Source organism: Fringilla coelebs, assembly GCF_963513975.1.
Source record: "Fringilla coelebs genome assembly, chromosome: 16".
NCBI lineage: Eukaryota > Metazoa > Chordata > Aves > Passeriformes > Fringillidae > Fringilla > Fringilla coelebs.
The window spans coordinates 1,594,700-1,614,928 of NC_140042.1; the positions used below are offsets into that span (position 1 = coordinate 1,594,700).

The 20,229-nt window shown below is 55.1% G+C and overlaps 1 protein-coding gene across 3 annotated transcripts in view; it reads right to left on the reverse strand.

The window, feature by feature from the left end:
• Positions 1–10,585: 10,585 nt before the first annotated feature.
• Positions 10,586–20,229, reverse strand: part of LMF1 (lipase maturation factor 1) — a 134,163-nt gene continuing 124,519 nt past the window's right edge. The window contains exons 9-10 of one of the 3 annotated variants that reach the window (XM_084216175.1): positions 20,141–20,164; positions 19,497–20,043 (exon numbers count right to left, since the gene is read on the reverse strand). In XM_084216175.1, coding sequence (XP_084072301.1) covers positions 20,037–20,043; positions 20,141–20,164 — 31 coding nt within the window. In that variant the 3' untranslated portion in view covers positions 19,497–20,036. Of the gene's footprint in view, positions 11,097–19,496; positions 20,165–20,229 lie in introns of those variants that run through there. The other 2 variants (XM_084216176.1, XM_084216174.1) reach the window with 2 other exon arrangements.

Below are 20,229 nucleotides of genomic sequence, written 5' to 3' on the forward strand. Positions count from 1 at the left end.
GATGTCTCCAGGGGGAAGGATTGGTTATGGAGGAGTTAAAGAAAACTGCCCAAAGAACAGAGGATAACTGCCCCACCTCTAACAGATGGAAATAGAATACACACCCCCATTTCCAACCCAAGGCACAAGCCCTGCCCAGGCTGCAGGATGGGTTTGGGAGCCCCATGGAACCATGACAGAGGATTTCACCTCAGAGTGACTCCCCAGAAAAGCTGCCTGAGGGTAATTCCTGTGCATTTCCCTGGGTCTTACTCCAGGAGAAATCCCCCTATCCACGAGCCAAAAGCTTTGTGTGCTCCTGTCAAACCCCATTCCTAATTTATGCTTTTTTGATTACTCTGTTCCCTCACCCGTGCTCTGCTCCCCTTTCCCAATAAAAGTTACAGCTTCCATTTATCATTTTTCCAAAGGCTCCCATAAATTCTGTTTGTTCCATCCCTCCCTCACCTCACACCAGCTCTGTCCTCCTCCCTCTGGGGTTGTGTGATTGCTGTCACCTCACACACCTCCTTCCTTCCTTTTGGAGAGGGAGATAGAAATAAAAATAAGAAATAAGAAACAAAACAAAACAAAAAAAAATCCCAGACAAACCAAAACAATCCCCCAATCCTGAAATCTCCAAACCTGCAGAATGGCTGGAGTTCCACACAAATAAAACTGGTGGGGTTTTACAGTGGAATTTCCTGATTTTCCCCCTTTTTCCCCAGGAATTAGCAGCAGCTTGGAGAGGCAGGAGTGACACTGGCTGTCTTCAGAGCCCGTGGGATCAGCCATCACTTCAGGAGCCTCCTGCCTGTTTTATCCCAGGTGTTTTCTAGATTAATTTACCAAAGATTTTTAATTTTCACCCTTTTTTTTGGTGGGGAGCACACAGAAAACAGCTCATCCCATGCTCTGCGTCCCACCACTGCAGCACCACGTGCCTGACAACATTATTCCTTTTGAAGTCCTTCACGGGATAATGAAAAGAAATCAGAAAAACGTGGGAATGGCTGCAATTCCCGGGGTTTGCAGTCCCGAATCCATCTCGATAGAGCCCGGAGCCGCTCCCCTGCCCGGGGCTGTTCTGGGATCGCAGGGAGCTTCTCCCTCCCTTCCCTGCCCCAGGCTGTGCTCCACAGCTGCTCAGGGGAACAAAACTTCCCTGCTTGCTGGGATTGGTAGCGTTTTGCCCAAAATTCCTCCTTTTCCTCCAATTTTTTCCACGAACAGAATAAAAAAATCAACCATAGAGGGGTCAGTACCTGGTGTGGGGGATGCAGGAGTGGCTGCGGGAGGAAAACAAGGAATTCTTGCAGGGTCCTGGAATGGTTGGGTTGGAAGGGAGCTTAAGGATCATCTCATTCCACCCCTTCCATGGGCAGGGCACCTTCCACTGTCCCACTGGGGAGCTTCTTCCAAGCCTGAACACAAGGAGAGAAGACAATTAATGCTGAAAATTAATGAACAGGAATTTTTTGGGAGTCTCTACTTTATTCTTGCTTTTTTAAACCCAGCCCTTAAAGAAGCTGCTCTGACTTCAACATGATTTGAAAGCACCGAGCTCTGGCTGCACTTCCAGCGCCCAAATGTGTGACCTTGGATGACACCAATCTGCCAGAAAAGCAGGAAAAAGAAAAGGTGTTGCTGATATTTATTTATTTTCTGCTCTGATTCCTCATCCATCATCAGGGAAATTCGCTCTTGGCAGCGCCGGCCACTTCCTCAAGCGCAGCCAAGGTGACCACGAAAATTAGCATCAAACCCCACAAGGTTTTCCATCATGGACACGTTGTTTTTCACTGGACACAAATCCTGAGGTGTTTCCCTTTTATTCTGCATCCACAGGGATCAGGTTGTTACTCCAGGCATTGCTCCACGTGCTGACGGATTCTCCAAATGGGAAAGTGAAATTTTTGTGTTTCACCGGAGAAATTCCCCCCGTCCTCCCCAGCTGGACGGCTCAAAACGGCTGCACTGCCCCAGAGCTCAGACACAAAACTCCACTCTCACCCTCCCTCTGCAATTCCTTGCTTAATGAGAAGCCCTGGAGGAGCAGATTTCCCTGGCAGAGCCAAGGAACACAAACGTGCACGTGGGAGCACCGATGGTGGTGTTAAAGAGCTGCACCTAGGGCCCTGCTGGAGCTGCCCCCTCTGCCATTCCAGGTGGGGAGTGCAGGGATGCTCTGGGAAAAGGAGTTTTCCATCCCAGAATCGCTGAGGTTGGAAAAGAACTCCAAGTTGTGCCTGATCCCCTCATGTCCCCAGCCTAGAGCACTGAGTGCCACCTCCAGGAATTCCTGGGACACCTCAGGGTGGGGATTCCAAACCTCCCCGGGCAGTGCCAAGGCCTGAGCACCCTTTCCATGGGGAAATTCTCCCAAATATCCACCCTGAGCTCCCCTGGCCCAGCCTGGAGCTGGAGCACAGCCCAACCTCCCAGCTGTCCCCTCCTGGCAGGAGCTGTGCAGAGCCACAAGGGCCCCCCTGATCCCCCTTTTCTCCAGGCTGAGCCCCTTCCCAGCTCCCACCTGAACATGCCAGGAATGTCCAGCCCCCAATTCCAGAGGGTTTTCATGGGGAGCCTTTCCCTGAGCAGAAGATGGAGGAATTTGGTGAGGATTGGGGTGGCTGTGGGTGCTGGCACAGCTGCCCCATCCCGTCAGCAGGAATCCCCCATGGAAAGGGTGCTCAGGCCTTGGCAGGGAGCTTTGGAGTGCCCATCCCTGGAGGTGCCCAGGAATTCCTGGAGGTGGCACTCAGAGCTCTGGGATAGGGACAAGGTGGGCACTGGGCACTCAATGACCTTGGAGTTCTTTTCCACCCTAAAATATTCTGGGATTCTCATCCCCAGGCAAGACTTTGGGAAGTGAAGGCAGGCAGGCAGTGCCAGTGGGAGCTGTAAGTAGTTAGGGTTAATTCATTAAGTGCTATTAAAGCTGGGATGTCATCCAGGGATGACAGAGTCCATGGAATTCTGAGCCTGGAATGACTGAGGGCAGGTGAGGAGCACCTGATGGTCCCTGGAGCTGGAGAAGGCACTCAGGATGTGCTCCATGCCTCTGCAGGATCCTCATCCTCAAGAAATAATAATAAATAATAGATATTAATAGATAAAATACATTAATAGAGAGAATAGTTAATATATATTATGTAATGTATATATGCATTTTTTATATATATTTTTTTCAAGGAATAAAATAGAATGAAAATGGAAAAAATCCCCATCAGCCACAGGAAGATGGAAATCCCCTGCAGTGATAACCTCGGCTGTCCAAACATCCCCAAGCATTGCCTGAATGATGAATTGGGATGGAATCACAGCATCCAGAGGGCTGGAAAACACCAGAAACCCTAAAAGATTTGGGGATTGGACTGGTTCCTGTGTCAGGGGATGGGCAGGGGTGGGGGGCACTAGAGGGCACTGTCGCCTGCAGATCGGGACAGGGAGGATTCTGAAAGATATCCCGAGATCCCAGCCCTGCATCCCGACTTCTGGAATGAGAGACTGGGCCAGAAAACCCAGTATTTGTAAAAATAAAATAAAATAAAAAATATAATAATAGTAACAACAACAATAATTATTATTTCAACATATACCTCCTATTATCAGGTATTTAATACCACAGTATCATATATTTAAAAATAAAACCTTCTCAGGCTGCTGGGAGATGCTGTGGGGGATCTGTGGGTGCAATACCCAAACCTTTTCTCCCTGAATATTGCAATAAATGGGATTTTTAACATCTTCCAACCTGCTCAGCCTCGGGCCAGCTCCAAAAGTAGCCAAGGGATTTCCTGGGCTGCAGAGGGTCAGACCTCTGGCAGGGTGTTTGCCCTGGGTTCCTCCTCCCAGGAGGGATTTTCTTTGGGTTTTTGCTCTGGAGCAGTGGGAGGGGAGGAAGGCACAGGGGCTGCCTAGGGAAAAGTCCTGGAGTGAGTGCTCACAGGTAAAAATTCACTTGTTAAAGAAAATAAATGAGGAAAAAAGGAACTCTGCCCCTGCAGCAGATCCTTCCCAGGGCAGGGAGCTGGGCTGGGCTGGGAGCAGCTCTGATCCTTTCCAGGGCTGAAGCTGTGGGGATGTGGAGACAGAAGAGAAATTCCTCACCTGGAGTTCAGCCTGGAGCCCAGGACTGGGCAGGATTTGGGGATCCATCATCTCTGCTTGCAGAGGGAAGGGTTAAAGCCTTGAGGACTCCCATGACATCCCAGGTACAGCAGCTCTGTGGCTGGAGCTAATTCCAGACTGAAACCAACCACGAGTGGGAACTTTAGGGGAAAAAAAGGGGGAAATATTTCCTTTCCCTGAAACAGCCACTCCCAAATTCCCAGTGCCACTGGTGAGGCTGGAGAGGGGTCTGGGCTCGCATTCCTGGGTGACCTCAGGTTCCTGGGTGACCTCAGGTTCCTGGGTGACTCACTCCTGCTCCACACCTGCCCCAGGAGCAGCCAGGAGGGCCAAAGAGGCAGGGAAATTCGGGCTGTGGATCCCAAAGATCCCATCCCAGCTGAGCTGCCCCTCTGGGAGAGCTCCAGCTCTGGATCCAGAGCCCCAGGAGAGCTCAGGGTGTGGGGGAGGCCCCGCATCCCTCAGCAGCCCCCAGCCTGCTGGAGCCCATCCCAAACTTCCCAGCCCTTGTTCTGGTGAAATCACCTGGCAGGAAATGAGCTCCCCCCACCTGGGGCTGCCTTGGGAACAGCTTTTCCCAGGTGAGCAGGGCGGGCTCAGGAGCACAGGAACGAGGTGGGAGGTTCCACAGGCTCCTGCTGCTGCTTTGAGACCCAGGAGAAATGGGAAAAACAACTTTTTGGGGACCCCCCCATGGCTGGGTCATCCTGGTGCACCTCCACTCCCCCAGGCAGATCTTATCTCGCGGAGATTTATTTCCAGTCTTCTTTTCAAGACATGATGTCAGGATTCTAATAACCTGACTGAGGCAAATCCTGGCTGGAATTACCGTTGTGTTTATCAATTTCCTCCTCTCTTTTCTTTTCTGCTCTTTTCTTTTCGATTAATCATGGAACAGCCCCATGGAAAAGTGCTGTTAGCCCGACCTCCCAGCCAAGGCAGGCCTGCTCCCTGCTTCATCCAGGTTATTTTTAAAAATTCCCCGGGGATCAGAATGGTTGAATCACAGGAGTGAGGAGTGGAGAAGACCTGTGAGCTCATGGAGTCTGTCTGCTGGCCAGGGCAGCCCGGGGCCTGCAGCTCCCCCAGCTCAGCTCCTCCTCGGGCTCCCTTGGAGCTTTTCCTGCTGGGGGGCAGAGCTCACACCCAGCTCTTTGCTGATGGCATGCTGGAAAGGAGAAAGGTCCAGAGCTGACTGAGGGCTTTGAGGCTGATCTGTGGGATGGGATAAAGGATTGGGAACTGCCCTGCCTGGACCATGGGGGACACAGGACCTGGAGTGCTGCTCCAGGAACCCGGGAGTTGCTGGGAAGGGACTTGTCGTGTTCTAACCTCCCGGCCCTCCCCACTGCTGTGCCACCCCTGGTGCTTGTGAACAAGATGGGCAGCCCAAATGTGGACAGGCTAATTAGCTGCAGCACTGCTGTTAATTGGTTTTGGGGCAGAAATGTCTCAGCTCTCCCTGCAGACAGCCCTGCCTGGAGCACTCGAGTTCCTGCTGCACATCCACGGTGCCCAAACCTGCTGTGCTTCCCCCAGGCACCGTGCAGGGGGCTGGGCTGGCTGCTGGGGGCTCCCCTGGCTGCTGGACCTGCCCAGCCAGGGTGCCCAAAGCCCGAGGTGCCCTCGATCCCTGGCAACGCTCAGCTCTGCCCCAGCCTTATCTGCCTGCAGTAATCACAAATAATTGGTGGCTCCCCAGTGGCCTGATCTAATAGCAGCACGAATAAAGTTATTTTGAACAGTTGTTCATGAGTTCATCTCCTGGAAAGCCTCAGCCCCAGCTGTTGCTGTGCTTTTGATTAAAAAAAAAAAAAAAATTAAACTCAAACTGGGGATTAGCGGGGCTAAGCACGTCTCAGCCCTCCCTCCTCCCCGTGTCAGGTGCCCGGCCGGGCTATAAACCCCTCTTTGTGCGCGGCTGCCTCGGCCCTTTCTCCCGGAGCTGGCACGGGCACCGCGGCGCTTTGGCAGCGCTCCGGGATGCCGGGCAGGGATGCTGGCAGCGCCGGCGGCTCGCGGTGCCCGGCCCGGCTGGCAGCAGCGCCCGCGGCAGCCTCAGCATCCAAATGGTCGCCCAGGCCTCCGGCCAAGTCCATTTGTTAATGGTCAAGCTCCGGGGAGCTGCGCGGGGAGAGGAGAATCGAATTAGAGCAAGGAGGAGGGAGGGCGGCAGCGGGGACGGGGATGTGGCTGGGGGGTCTCCAGCCCGCGGGAGGGCGGGTGGCACTGCGGGGGCTTGGGGACAGCGTGATGGCGAGGGTCCTGCAGCACAAAGGTGTCCCCGAAGCCCCGGAATGGCGGTGTCCCCTCGGGGACAGCCGAGCCGCCGGCGCTGTCCCCCCTGCGGAGCAGCCGGGCGGGGGGGACCCCTGGAATCCGGGCCCCCAACCCAGCCCGGCGATGTCACCGCGCGGGTCACCCCGCACAGGTGCCCGGGGACCCGCCCAGGCCATTCCTGGGTCCGGCTCCTCTCCTGGAGCCGCTCCGGTGAGCGCAGAGCGGCTCAGCCCCGCGGCGGCTCCGCGGGCTCCGGGCTCCGCTTTCCCCCCGCTCCGACCCCTGCTCGGCCCAGCCCAGCAGGGCGCAGGACGGAACGTCCCCCTGTCCTGCGAGGTGGCTGTGGACCCGAAAAATCCGCGCTGAGACCCCGCAAAATCCGCGCCGAGGCTCCGCAAAACCCGCCCGGAGCGGCTGGGCTGAGCCGGAGCAGGGGCGATCCAGCTCCCACCCCAAAGCCCGGGGTTTGGCCGTGCTCTGGCAGCCGCGGCGCTGGGCTGGGGGCAGCGGTGCCCGGACCCCCCCTCTGCCAGCCCCGTGCCCGGCACAGCTGTCGGGACGCGGGGCCAGCGGTGCCTCCACATCTGGCCGCGCATCCCCGCGGCTGGAGGGGAGCGGCGGGGCAGCCCCTGGCCGCACCTGCGGGGCTCTGCGGGGCTCTGGCTGCTGGCAGAGGCCGTGCCCAGCGCCCTCTGCACGAGCAGCCCATCGGGAGGTTTGGGGGAATTCCGGCTGAGGCAGAACGGGGCCTGCACGTTCGGGGTCATTAGGGAGAGGATACGGACAAGAAGGAAGAGTTTCACACTTAACCTCCCCTGTCCAATCAGTTAGGGAGGAACAGGGTCACTCCATCCATCCGTGCTCCCAAGGAGGTCCCCCCTCCTCCTGAATAAAGGCAATTTTAAAAGCAGAGCGATGAACTCGCACCAATAATTGACCAAAGGTTGGGAGAACTTGGGAGCAATGAAGTGAAAAAAGGGAAAATTAGGTCAAAAAGCAGAAAAAAATGGATAGCACCAAATCCCTGCTATATTCCAGGTTGAACTTGCAGAATATTGCCTTAAAGCTCAAGCTGATGAAGAAATGATAATAACTAAATGGACCTAATTAAGATATTTATTATATCTCTGAATCTCCTTCTCCAACCCTTTCCCTGTTTCAAAAATAAAGACACAAACCAGTGCAGGTTTCCCTGGGCCAGTTCCACCCAGCATTTCTTGCCCTGCCTCTTATTTTCCTTCTCAGCATCAGCCTCCAAACATCTGGGTGGTGGTGGAGCTGGGAGCTGGAAGCGCCACAATCCAGTGAGAAAGGATGTTTTTGTGCTATTTCCAACCTTCCCAGAACAGAGACCTTCAGAAAGCCCCTCACAAAAGCTGCTTTCTTCCTCCCCACCACTTTGAAAAGCTGGGTGAGATCCTCCCTTATCTGCCCTCAGCAGCCTTGTACGAGACAGAGACGATCAAAAAGGAGGGGGAAGGGGTGACAGAAACCCCGGCCAACTCTGGCTTTTTTGGTGGTTTTGTTTGTTTCTTTTTTAGCTTCTTTTGGCTCAAACTGGAGTTTTGGAGCCCCTCCAGCCTCCTCCGTGCTGGGGGAGGATGTGGCATCACAAAGATTTACTGGAGACCCCCACTAATTAGAATTCTCCTTTCCCCAATATTAATTTTTTTTTTTTGTTTTGGTAGAATATTGAATCAGAGTAAATTTGGGGGAAGAAGTTAAAAGGAGCTGCACTGCTGAGCACACCTGATCCATCCCCACAGGATCCAGCTCGCTCCTTCAGTCCTTGGACTGAGCTCCACACATCCCCACAGCCTGGGGAAGGTTCCCAGCAGCATCCCCACCCCACATCTCCTCTGGGGTGCAATCCCCTGTCAGGAAGGCCTGGAAGCTCCAGGATTTGTTGTCCTGCAGAGCTGCATCCCTCAGCTGCCTGAGAGCAGCCAGACTCCCCGGGCAGTGCCCAGGAGGAAGGGACAACACGGATAAAGCTGCTCTGGGGGAGCTTCCTGCTCTTTAGAGCATCCTCATGGAAAATCCCCCCCTGTGGGACAATCCCTGAGGGGTCAGGACCCCTGGGAGGGTGCAGGGCCCTGACACATCCCCAGAGAAGAGCCCAGGGACTTGGGGAACCCTAACAGGGCATTTTGGACCCCATTTGGCAGCACCACTGAGAGGTCAGGGACAGGGAATAACCCCAGCCCAGCCCCACACTTTGCTCCCATTCCCAGATCCTGGAAAACCAGGACATCCCTTCCTGCAGCACATCCCTGCTCACAGGCAGCCTGAGAACATATTTTATCTTCTACATAATCACAAGGAGGAGAAAAAAAAAATTATTATTAAAAAAAAAAAATCCCCTCGCCTTCGAGATTCCCAGACAGTTCACTCAGCATCCTCATGCTACTGATGTAATCCTGGAGGAAAATCCCCTGGGCCTGGGGAGCTGGAGCTGCTCCCAGCCCATTCCTGCACTGGGGGTGGGCAGCCCCCAGAGCCCCCCGGAGCTGCACCCCTGCAGCACCCTGGGCACGTTTTTATGGCCCCATTTATGCACTTGTTGAGTGCCTGAATTCCCCCTGCCCCCACGGGGAACATTAATAGCTCAGCAGAGCTCTTTGCTAATTCCATTTTCTGTCCTTTTGTGTTCAGCTGCAAGAAAAATTAGCCAGGAATAAAAAATGACCTCATAATAAACAGCACTAAAGGCAGCACTGCTGATTCCTGAGCAGGTACTGCCTCCAGCCCCAAAACCTTCACCCTGCACTGAAAACAACCCCAGAGCTGAGGGGAACAGTGGGCAGGAGATAAGGCTGTGGCACCAGGCCAGGGGGCAGATTTGACCCAAATTGCTCCATCCCCAGCTGGCTGAGTGATTCACTCATCCAAGGGCCTGGCCTGGCTGCCAGGTTGGGGCTGCTCAGAGATGGGAGGGAGGCAGGCAGGGAGGGAGAGAGGCAGGGCTGTGTTTTGTTTGTCCCAGCGCCTTGGTTATCCAGGGGAGCGTGACACACGTGGTGGGAACGCTTGGAGCTGCCTGCCCAGCTCCCCTGGGACCTCTCCTGCCTGCTCTGAGCTCGGGAGCAGCACCCCAGTCGTGGTGGGACCCAAAAGTCTGTCCTGATCCTATAACTCTGTCCTGGTCCCATAGCTTTGTCCTGATCCCATAACCCTGTCCTGATCCCATAGCTCCATCCTGGTCCCATTAACTCTGTCCTGACCCTATAACCCTGTTGTGGTCCCATAGCTCTATCCTGACCCCATAACTCTATCCTGGTCCCCATAACTCTCCTGACCCCATAACCCTGTCCTGGTGCCAGGTGTGCCACCCCAGGGGAGCACCAGGATTTGCAGGACCCTCCAGCCCCGGGGCTGTTTCCAGGGTCGGGTGGAGACCCCAGGAGCAGCAGGGAACCCTCCCATGGTTTTGGAGCTGTTTGGGCTTTGCCCTGACCACGGGCATTGGGTGGGGGTGGAGGAACCAGCCCTGAGTGGGGTTTTCAGGCTGAGCAAGGTTTGAGGAATCAGGAATTAAAAATCATGGAATCATTCAGGCTGGAGAAGAGCTCTGGGATCACTGGGTCCAACCCTTCACTGTGAGGCCACCACTGCCCCATGTCCCAGGATTTAAATCCCTCCAGGGATGGGGATCCCTGCCCCGTGCCTTTCCAGGATTTGTGCCTTTCCACCCAGCAATTTTCCCAAATATCCAACCTGAACTTGCCCTGGGGCAGCTGCTGGGGACCCTCAGCATCCAGCCCAGCTCCATCCCATGGTTTTTTGGGATGCACACACAAACCCTGCAGGGCTCAGGGCTTGGCCAGACAGCTGCTGGCACAGTGACCTGAGAAAAACGCTGAAATAGAAAATGCAACAAATCCTGCAGTTTCCTGTCCCTTCCCACTCGGGTTTTGCTGGGCTAAATCGTTCCTGAATCAGCCAGGCTGGGTCAGAAATGTCCTTTAATGAAGTGCAGCAGGGCTCTGGCATCATTTCCCAAGCTCCAGCAAGGTTTAATCCCTGCCTCTCTAAGCCACATATGCTTTAAGGAGGAGATTTTTACTCCCTGGCATTTCATGGATGCTGTGTTTTAAAGGCTGTTGCCAGTTTAGTTCAGACCCCCAAAATGTTGGTGGAACTGCAGGGCACACGTGGGGAGGGGCTTAAAAATAACCTCAGGGCAGGCCTGAGTCTGCTGTGTTCTCCTAGAAAGGCTGGAGATGTCCCAAAAAATCTGGGAAGGGTCTGAAAACATCCTGGGGGTGATGAGCACCCTCAGCTTCCACCCCCAGCACTGCTCCAGCCCCCAGGGGTGATCCCAGGGCACTCCACAGGCACCAGGAAAGGACTTTGCTCATTAGTCCTGGCTTAACTCTGTGCTCTGTTTGGTTAAACCCGGCCTGGAGTGAGCCAATCTGCAGCAGGGAGGAAAAGCCCTCGTGGCCTCTCTGCTCTTCCCTGGGAGAGCCCCACTCCAGGGGATATTAAAGGCTTTTGTTTCCAGGAGCTGTCAAAGCCCTCACCTTTCACAAGCACTAAAACAGCCCAGGGAGAAAAAAAAATAAAAAAGAAGAAAAAATAAAAAAAGATCTGCGAGAGGAATAATAATTCTGGAGCCATAAATCTGAGCCTGTAAATCAGGGATTGATGGGGTGGTTGCTGTAATGTCTTGGGAGTTCACCTTCCAGGCTTTCTTTCACCTGAGGAAAAGAGAAAAAAAAATCCCTGAGTCTGTGCCCTTCCACTCCAGGGGCGCTGTAAATCACCTTAATGTTACACCCTGGCTCTTAAACGGCCCCAAAAGAGCAGAGAGGGAAAGTGGCTGAGTGGAAAAGGACAGGGAGAGAGCTTTGATTTCATCACAGTGACCCCAGAGCCAGAGCACTCCCTGCCAAAGGCAGAGGGCAAATCCTCCCCTCCCCGAGGCTGAGCCCTGCTGCTGCTCCTGCCAGCTCAGGGGCTGGGGAGGGCTTGGGGACAGCTTGGGGACAGCTTGGGGACAGCCTGTGGGGTTTGGGACTGAGGGGACACGGGGTGGGAGCAGAGATGGGGATGGTGCTCAGAGGGTGTCACCACCCAACCAGGGAATCGTTAAAAAAACATTGGAAAAGGGTTGGAAAAGCTCATAAAGTCCAAGCTTTGGGCAAATCCAGCAGGGAGTGACCCTGCAATGTCCCCATCCATCCTGGGAATGGGGAACAGCACCCCAACACCAGCTGGGATGGCAGCGGGGCCACCCCTGTGTGTCACAGGCACCCAACAGGAGCCACCCTCTGCCCCGGGGCAGCTCCTCCCCAAACTGGGGCTCCCTTTCTCAAACTGGGGCTCCCTTTCCCAAACTGGGGCTCCCTTTCCCAAACTGGGGACATCCTGCCCAAACTGGGGTCCCAGCAGCCCCAGAAGGTGGGAGGGAGGTCCCAGCAGAGGCGCCCCCAGAGGGGACAGCAGCAGCCACCCGCTCCTCTCCTGGGAGGGTCCCTCTGGACGTGGGGGACAGGATGGGCACCAGGCTGTGTCCATGAGCAGAAATTAAAGACTGTTGGGGTTTGGGATTTTTTTCTCCTGTAATTTTTACCTTTTTTCCTCCCTCCCCATGGCTTTACCTGTTTCTTTTCCTACGGTTTAACCTGGTTGGGATCAAAAGGCTGCAGCTGAGCAGGGCTGGCCCGGGTGTGCCAAGGGCTGCAGCTGCTTTGGGCCATCACCTGGGCATCGTCCCACCTCAGCCGAGGGCAGCGGGGCCCGGAGGCTGCGGGAGAGGAAGAGGAGGAGGAGGAAGAGCAGGGGAGGGCGCTGGCAGGTGGAGCACAAGTGCGTGCGGGGCTCTCTCTTCTCCTCTCCTCTCCCTAATCCGCCCTTCAAAGCTGCCGGGCGCAGCTGCGGTGCCCGAGCTCCAACAGGTGACAGCTCAGCTGTCCCCTCCCCACGGGGGTCCTGGGGGGACACAGGGTCCCCAAGGCTCCGTCCTGCCCTGGGGACACCTCCCGGGCGTGTGCCCCGTGCCTGCTCCCGGCGGGATGGACACGGCAGGGGTGGGAGGGACCCGGTGGGCAAAATCCTCCTGAGAGCGCTCCCGGCTGCTGGAAAGGCGGGGAACACCTGGGAAAGGTGGGGTACACCTGGGGAAAGGTGGGGTACACCTGGGGAAGGAGGAATTCACCTGGGGAAATGAGAAATTCACCTGGGGAAAGGCGGGGCTCACCCATCCTGCACGGACACAGCACCCAGGCCCTGCCAGCAGCCTCTGGAGGCTCTGCCCTGTTCTGGAACCTTCCAGCAGCGCAGGGACACGGCGGGAGCGGCGCTTCCCAGCCCTGACTCGGGGCAGATTCCTGCGGGAATCCCCTCCGGGGCAGGAGGTGACACCAGCCCCTCAGCAGGACATGTTTTATGGCATCACTTGGGAAAACCCGCCTGGAACAGCATCCCGGAGTGCCCGTGCCCTCCGCAGCACCCAGCAGCCGCCCCAGGAGGGGCTTTTTGGGCAAACTCAGCCCCGGGAGAGGATTTTTTGGCAAACCCAGCCAAATCCGGCAATGCCAGCCCGCGGGGAAGCTGGAGGGGGTTTTATTTCAGGAGAAGGGAGCAGCTCGCTGCCACCAGCCGGGCAAAGGGACGGGCAGGGCGTGCGGAGCATCCCGGCCAAAATCCGCATCCCGCTGCCGGCACCAGGCTCGGGCTGGGACGGGGGCACAGCCCGAGAGGCTCCCGGTCCATCCCCATCCCCATCCCCATCCCCGCTCTCACCACAGCCTCGGCATCCCCCAGCGACCCCATCCCCAAAGGGATGCCCACACTTCCCACATTTGTGCATAAAAACAACGGAGCGTGACCTGAAATAACCGCCCCCAGCTGCAGCTCGGATAAACAACTCCCTCACCTCCACAGCCCCTGAAATACCCCTTAAACCCGAAAAAGTGCAGGTGTGGGGGCAGCCCCATGCCCCCCAGCCCGCAGAGCCGCCGGCATCGCTCATTAAGCCCCCGGAGCCGGCGCTGTCTGAGCAGCACCATTATCTGAGCATTCCCCGGCCCCTTTCCCCACCGGTAATTTCTCCTTATCTGCATATTTTATTGAAAATTAAAATCCTTTCGCATTTTTCCCAGGGCTCGCGCGGGAAGGATCTTTTCTCGCAGCCCTACTTGACTCCAATTAGTTGGGATAACAAAGCTGCCGCTGTCGGGGGATTATTGACAAATGCTAGAGGGAAAAAAAAAAAAAAAAAGGAAAAAAAAGGGGCAGGAGAACGGTCTGTTAAAATGACAGCTTCTAAGGCTGGAAAACAAAACCTCCGGGCCACGAACAGCGCTGGGGAGGCAAGGAAAATACCAATTCCTGCTTTTTTTGGATGGCATTTCCATTGATCTGCCCCCTCGAGCCAGGATTTTGTGTCGCGCTTCCCCCGGGTCACCAGCAGCATCTCCCGGGAGCAGCGAGGATGGGAATCCATCCCACCCCAGCCCGTCCCATCCCTTCCCAGTTTCCCCGTGCTCCCAAACCCAGTTCCCATGGGCGCTCCTGCCCCTCCAAACCTGCTCCCGCAGCTGCGCCCGCGCACAAAGGGACTGAGGAGCATTGAGAGCAGCACAACTCCTTCACTGATAACTCCTTCATATTTTTTCCCTGACTTTTTCCCCCCCTCGTCTCTTCTCCTTAATTTCAACTAAAAGAATAGAGGGGGTAAAAAATGAAGCGCGCTCGATAAAGGGCAGTGAGTGTTAGCCCCGAAAAAAAAAAAAAAGAAATCAATAAAAACCGCACAGAGCTTTTTTTCTTCCCTAGGTGGCTCGGACAGCTGGCTCTTTAAATATTAATCAGGGGCTCATTGATATGCAAATACGGCCAGGGGAATAATGCTGCCGCAGCTGCGCAGCCCCGGCTCCTCTGGGATGAATGGGAATGGCAGAGGACACAGGTGCAGGGAGCGGAATGTGCAGCCGTGCCCCGAGAGCCCGAGCGGGGCAATCTTCTCCCACTCGAGGCTCCCCGAGCGCCGAGCAAGGTGTTAATCTCGTGATTGTGCCGCTGTGTTCCCTCGCTGGCCTTTTGCCCTGACACTTGGCCGGTTCAGCTCAGCGCCGCTGGCGGCTCGGCCCCGCGCCAGCCCGTGGCCCGGGGATTATTTATTGTTCCCTTCCCAGAACCAGCGGTAAACAGGAAAAACGGGGCAGCCCAGGGCTGGAACCCGCGGGATGTGCAGCGTCCCCGGGCCCCCCTGGCTGTCACCTCCTTGATCACCTCCCGTGTGACAGGCGGGCGGTGGCATCTGTGCCACCCGCAGGTGTTGGGGTGGCACCTGCCGCTCCTCCTGCCCCATTCCCACCCTGCTGTGGGCGCCGGGAGAGCAGAGGCAGGGTCGGCACCTGCTGGGTGTCACTGCTGGGTGTCCTGGGCAGGTGGGACAGGGCGGGGTGGCCGAGCTGGGGAGCCTTGGCCAGCACCGAGTTCTTGCCCGTGGTGGCACCGGGGGGGACAGGGGGAGGGTGGGGCAGAGCCCTGGGCAGCATCCCAGGTAACCAAGGTAACCCAAAAACACCCAGAAGGCTCCACTCGCACAGGCTGGCGTCCCCTGCCATTTGTCACAGGTGACAGAATTACAGAACCATGGAAAATCCTCGGCTGGATCCACAGGGATCACCCAAATCCTGCCTGGGAAAGGCCTCTCTCCATAAGGACACCAAGAAATGTTCCTCCACTACCTCCCAACAAATCCCACTGCTGACTTAAACAATCAGCCCTTGGGAAGGGTCACTCCTGCCTCCCCCTGCTCCCACCCCTTGGGACCTGGATCATCCCCTGCTCCCACCCCTTGGAACCTGGATCATCCTCTGCTCCCACCCCTTGGGACCTGGATCATCCCCTGCTCCCACCCCTCCACCCCACGGGCACATCCTGCCCTTCCTCCTCCTCGGATGCTGCAGGGACAACCCCACTGTGCCAGGGGATTTCTGAGCTGTGCCTCCTCCTGTGCTCCATCCCCCTGTCCCTGCCCAGCCCTGGGGGATGGATGGATGGATGGATGGATGGATGGATGGATGGATGGATGGATGGATGGATGGATGGAGGGATGGAGGGATGAGCCCGTGGGTACCAGGCACCCACAGCTGCTCCTGGCAGGCAGATGGCAGCTCTGGGCACAGCTGCAGCAGCTGGAAATGGCCACAAAGGCACAGAAATCCCCTGGGAGGGCGGGAGGGAGCCAGACACAGCTCCAGGGTGGCACCAGGGACACGCAGGGAAAGCTCAGCTGTGACAGCTTGGAGGGGCAGGGTGGGATCAAGGCAGGGCTGGCCTTGAAAAGACTCCCAAGATCATTTTTCCAGCCAGGGAATGATGCTTCTCAAACCCAGGACCCCCTTCAGCCCTAAACCGTGGCGTGTCCCCACATTTGTCAGTGAACAGCAGAATTTCCTCCTCTATAAATTTAGAAAAACACCCAGTCCGGGTTGTTCCGTGCTCTGTAAGGAGCAATTATTCCTTTCCAAAGCCCAGTGAAATCAAAGCCCTTCCCATAATCACCTACTGGATTTTATCAGCGTGTTTGGGTTAGGCTTTGCCCCTTTGGCTAATTCCTAATTGATTCTTTAATCCTGACAAGTTTTTTACTGCCTGATACAAGAGGGATTTAGCCCAGGAGCAGCAGGAAAGCAGCTCCCAAACCCTGGGAGACGCAGGACACGGGGCAGGGATGACCTCATCCCAAGCCAGGGCTTTATTTGATAATCTATCAGTTATTTATTATTCTAAGTAACCACTTGCAGGTGCTGTGATTTCAGTGGAACTGTCCCAGCACCCGGGGAAAGCTCAGCCCTGTGCAACCCTACCCGAGCTGCTGCTGCAGAGGGAGTGGGATCCAGCCTGTGCTGGGGAAAGGGGGCAGCGTGGGGATGGGCATGGCAAAATCCATGGAAAAATGGGGCAAAATCCCTGGAAGAATGGGGCAAAATGGGAAAAAATCCGTGGAAGAATGGGAAAAATCAGTAGAAAAATGTGGTAAAGTCTGTGGAAGAATGGGGCAAAATCCATGGAAAAATGGGGCAAAATCCACAGAAAAAATGGGCAAAATCCCTGGAAAAATGGGGCAAAACCCATGGAAAAATGGGGCAAAATGGGGAAAAATCCATGGAAGAATGGGGAAAAATCAGTAGAAAAATGTGGTAAAATCTGTGGAGGATTGGGGCTAAATCTGTGTGAAAATGGAACAGGAGTTTGTCCCTCACACAGGGGCAGTTCCAGAGCTCAGCTTTGTCCCGCCCACCTGCCTGCCTGGGGAATGTGACCCAGCTGAGGATTTGGGGCTGGGACAGGACATGGATGTCCCCACAGACCCATGTGTCCCCCCAGGGCTCAGCCAGGCACACCCCTGTAAATCCTCTGCAGATGCAGGATGTGCATTTGGGGGTCAGTTCTGGATGCCTCTCTGTTGGTTTTTTCCTGGGGAGAGGCGGGGTGGACACCCCAGGGAGGTGAGAGGGGGTGACAGGAATGAGCCCCTGCAGGGACAGCACAGCTTTTAGCAGAAATGAATCCTGCATTTCCCTCCAGACCCTGGAGCTGGAAATGCCCCTGGGACTGGAGGCATTGCAGTTTTGCCCCAGGCAGAGCACAGAAGGTGCCTTCCCAAATTATCTGCCCCTTGTTGTCTGCCCAAGCTCCTCAAACCAAGCAACACCCCGAGGAAAGCTGGAAAATGGATTTTGAGTGGCAAGACCCCGTTGTGGCTTCAGTTTTAACCCCAAGTGGAGGTGGGGGGAAGCAGGGAGTTGAGAGAATCATTTTTTCATTAAAATCAAAATCGATCCATAATGAAAATAGAGTTGGAATGGGAAAAGCTGAGTGCAAATGGAAGCTTTTAAAGATTCTTTTGACTGACAATAACCTGAAGACCCTCCAGGAACTCCAGCCTGGAATAATCAGATTAAATGGAAACTAATATACGATCCTGAAATTCATCCCATGCTGCTCTAAACTTGGAGCAGCTGGATAATTTTGCCTACAGGTTTGTGCCTCCTGCCCAGCAGTTCACACAGAATTGTTTGGCCAAACTCAATCTACCAGGAAGGAAAAAAAAACCAACAAAGCTTTTCCCTTTCATATGTGTTAAAGCAAAGCCAGCTTTTCCAAGCAGCTGGGAGCAGGGAATGGATATGGCTGCAGGTATTTCCTCTGGGAATTCCCAGCCTGGAGTTTGGCTGCTTTAAAATCAATGCCTCTGATTTATAAAAGATGCAGCAATAAGGAATTCTCTGGGTTGCTGGGGGTAATTCCTGGGCATTCCTGTATGGACACAAACTCATCTCCAGCAGCTCCTCACCACTGACCCCTGCACAGGGGCCACATTCCCAAAGCACAAACCAAATCCATGTTTTTAGAGGAATGTTTGAAAATGGAACCAGGGTGGCTCCAGGGAGGCCCTGCACAGATTCCACAGAGCAACTGGGGCTGTCCCTGGATCCCTGGCAGTGTCCCAGGCCAGGCAGGACAGGGCTGGGAGCACTGGGACAGTGGGAGGTGTCCCTGGGGTGGGATGGGATGAGATTTCAGTCCTTTCCAGCCCCTCTGGAATGTCTGGATGGCCCCATCCAGCCTCCCACAGCCCCAGCCCTTCACCATGGGATCATCCCTTCCTGCTGGTTCTTCCCAAGTTCTGCAAGCACAGATCATTTCCTCATTCTATGTGTCCAAGGGATGAGCTAAAACCCCTCTGTCCATTCACATTCACCTTCTGCTCCCCCCAGGAACAGACCCTGATGTGGGATTAAAAAAACCAAAACTGGGAGAATTCCTTCTTTTCTGGGGGGAGAGCAGCTGGGATGAGCTGGATCTGACCTTGCCACAGCCAGTGGCCAATGGGCAGAAATGCAAACCCAGCTGGGCTTGTGAGGGCACCTGCTGCTTCAAAAGGCTGGAATCTTGGGAAAAAAGGGGAAAAGTCACTTCTACCTCAGTACCCCAAGGGTCAATAACTTACATATAGGAAAATAAAATTAAAAAAAAAAAAGAGATTATTTCTGATCCAGGAATGGCCTTGAGATGTCTCCAGCCATGCTGGAGCTGCTCAGGATGGACATGGGGTGACCACCTGGCCATGTCCTGCCTGCCTCAGCTCTGGAATTGCCTTGGACCTGGCAGAGAACCAGGAGGAGGGAGCGGGATGAGATCAGGCTCCGGACTGGGATGAGCCAGGAAAACAGCCCAGAGAAGGGGACCACCCCAGGGGCTCAGCCCAAACCCTGCCCTCCAGAACTTCTGCAGAAGCTGGGGGGATCTCAGGGACATCAGAGCTGGCAGGAGCAGCTCCCAGACAGAGTTCTCCTTCCCAGGGATTGCTGGTGCTGCTGCAGCATTTTCCTTCCAGTGCTGAACCCTGGCATAAGAATCCTCTCCACAAAACCTTCCCAGTGAGCAGATAACTCAACGTGCTTCTGATTTCCTCCCACCTTGGAATAATTGCTCCTTTTCTTTTCTAAATTCTTGTCCCAGGGAAACATTTCCAGTGGAATCCCCTCCTGCCCCTTTGGATGGGTTTTATCTTCCAGGCACTGCTCCGGAGCAGAGAGGAGAGCTCTTGCATTGAAAAAAAGACTTAACAAGCAGCAAACAGGAATGGGAGTGCTGGTCTGGGATCCATTATCCCTGACCCAGAGGTTGGAAAGCAAAAGAAATTCATTAAATTGGGGAGGGGGAGGCCAGGGCTGTTGGGTGCCCAGTCCATGGGGGTGCCCAGGGGGTGTCACCTGTCACCCACCTCCTGTCACCCATCACCCATCCAGGGCTGCACCTGCTGGAGAAGGAGCAGCTTGGAAGGAAAATCCTCTGAAACCACGAGGGAGCCCTGAGCAAAGGCCCCCTGGAAGCCAGGGGAGAAGGGGAGGCAGAATTCTCCTCTCACAGCCCTGCATCCCCAGGATGGGGACAGACACTCGGACACGACACCAAATTCTGGGTTCTCCCCAAAACACAAATCAGTCCCAGGACTCACCTCATTCCTCCCCTGCCACCCCATTCCCACAGGAGCTGCCTTGTCCCTGGTAGAGGCTCCTTCTTTTTCTCCCTTTTTAGCACTTCCAGGAAAAACAAAAACCCAGTGCAGCTCCTGCTTGTATTCAAGAATTGTTTGCTTTAATTCCTTTCCAGGAACACGCTCCCAGCGGTGCCCATTTGGTGTATGTGGTCAAAAAGGTGCAAGGCAACATGGAAAAGGGCATTGCTGTGCATCCCCAGCCCACACAACCCCAGGGATCCCTCCTGGTTTGTTTTCCCATTTTTTGTTCCAAACCCCACATTCGGCTGCTTTTGGCAACACCAACACCTCGCCCAAAACCAGCCATGGTTATTTGCTTGCCTCTTTCCCAATTCCAGAGGAATTCCTGAATGGAGCAGCCTGGCAAAAGAAATCAGCCACTGAGGTGAGAAAAAGCAGCTCACAGAGCAAATGGGCAAATTGGCTGGGAATCTTCTGGAAGAATCTTCTGGAAAAGAGCCGTGTACAAGGATATGGATAAAAACCAGAGAGGCAGGAGATGTCTGGAAGGCAGCTGCCCGTTCTCCATCTTCCCAGCTGGTCCCTCTTGTCCTGGCCATCCTTTCCCCTCAGTCCTGCACGGGATAAGGCCAATTCCTGTCCTCAAAGAACTTCCTCAGGCCCTGCAGGTTGACGGGGGGGAAATAGGGGCCGATCCTTTTCCGGATCCACCACTTCCCCTCGCGGGCGTGCTTCCCCCCGGGCTGGCTGAACTTGTACCTGAAGTGTTCCCCCCGGATCCACCTGTGGGACACAAGAACAACAGCTCAGGGCTTGCCATCACTTCTGGGAAGAGGCTTGGACCATGG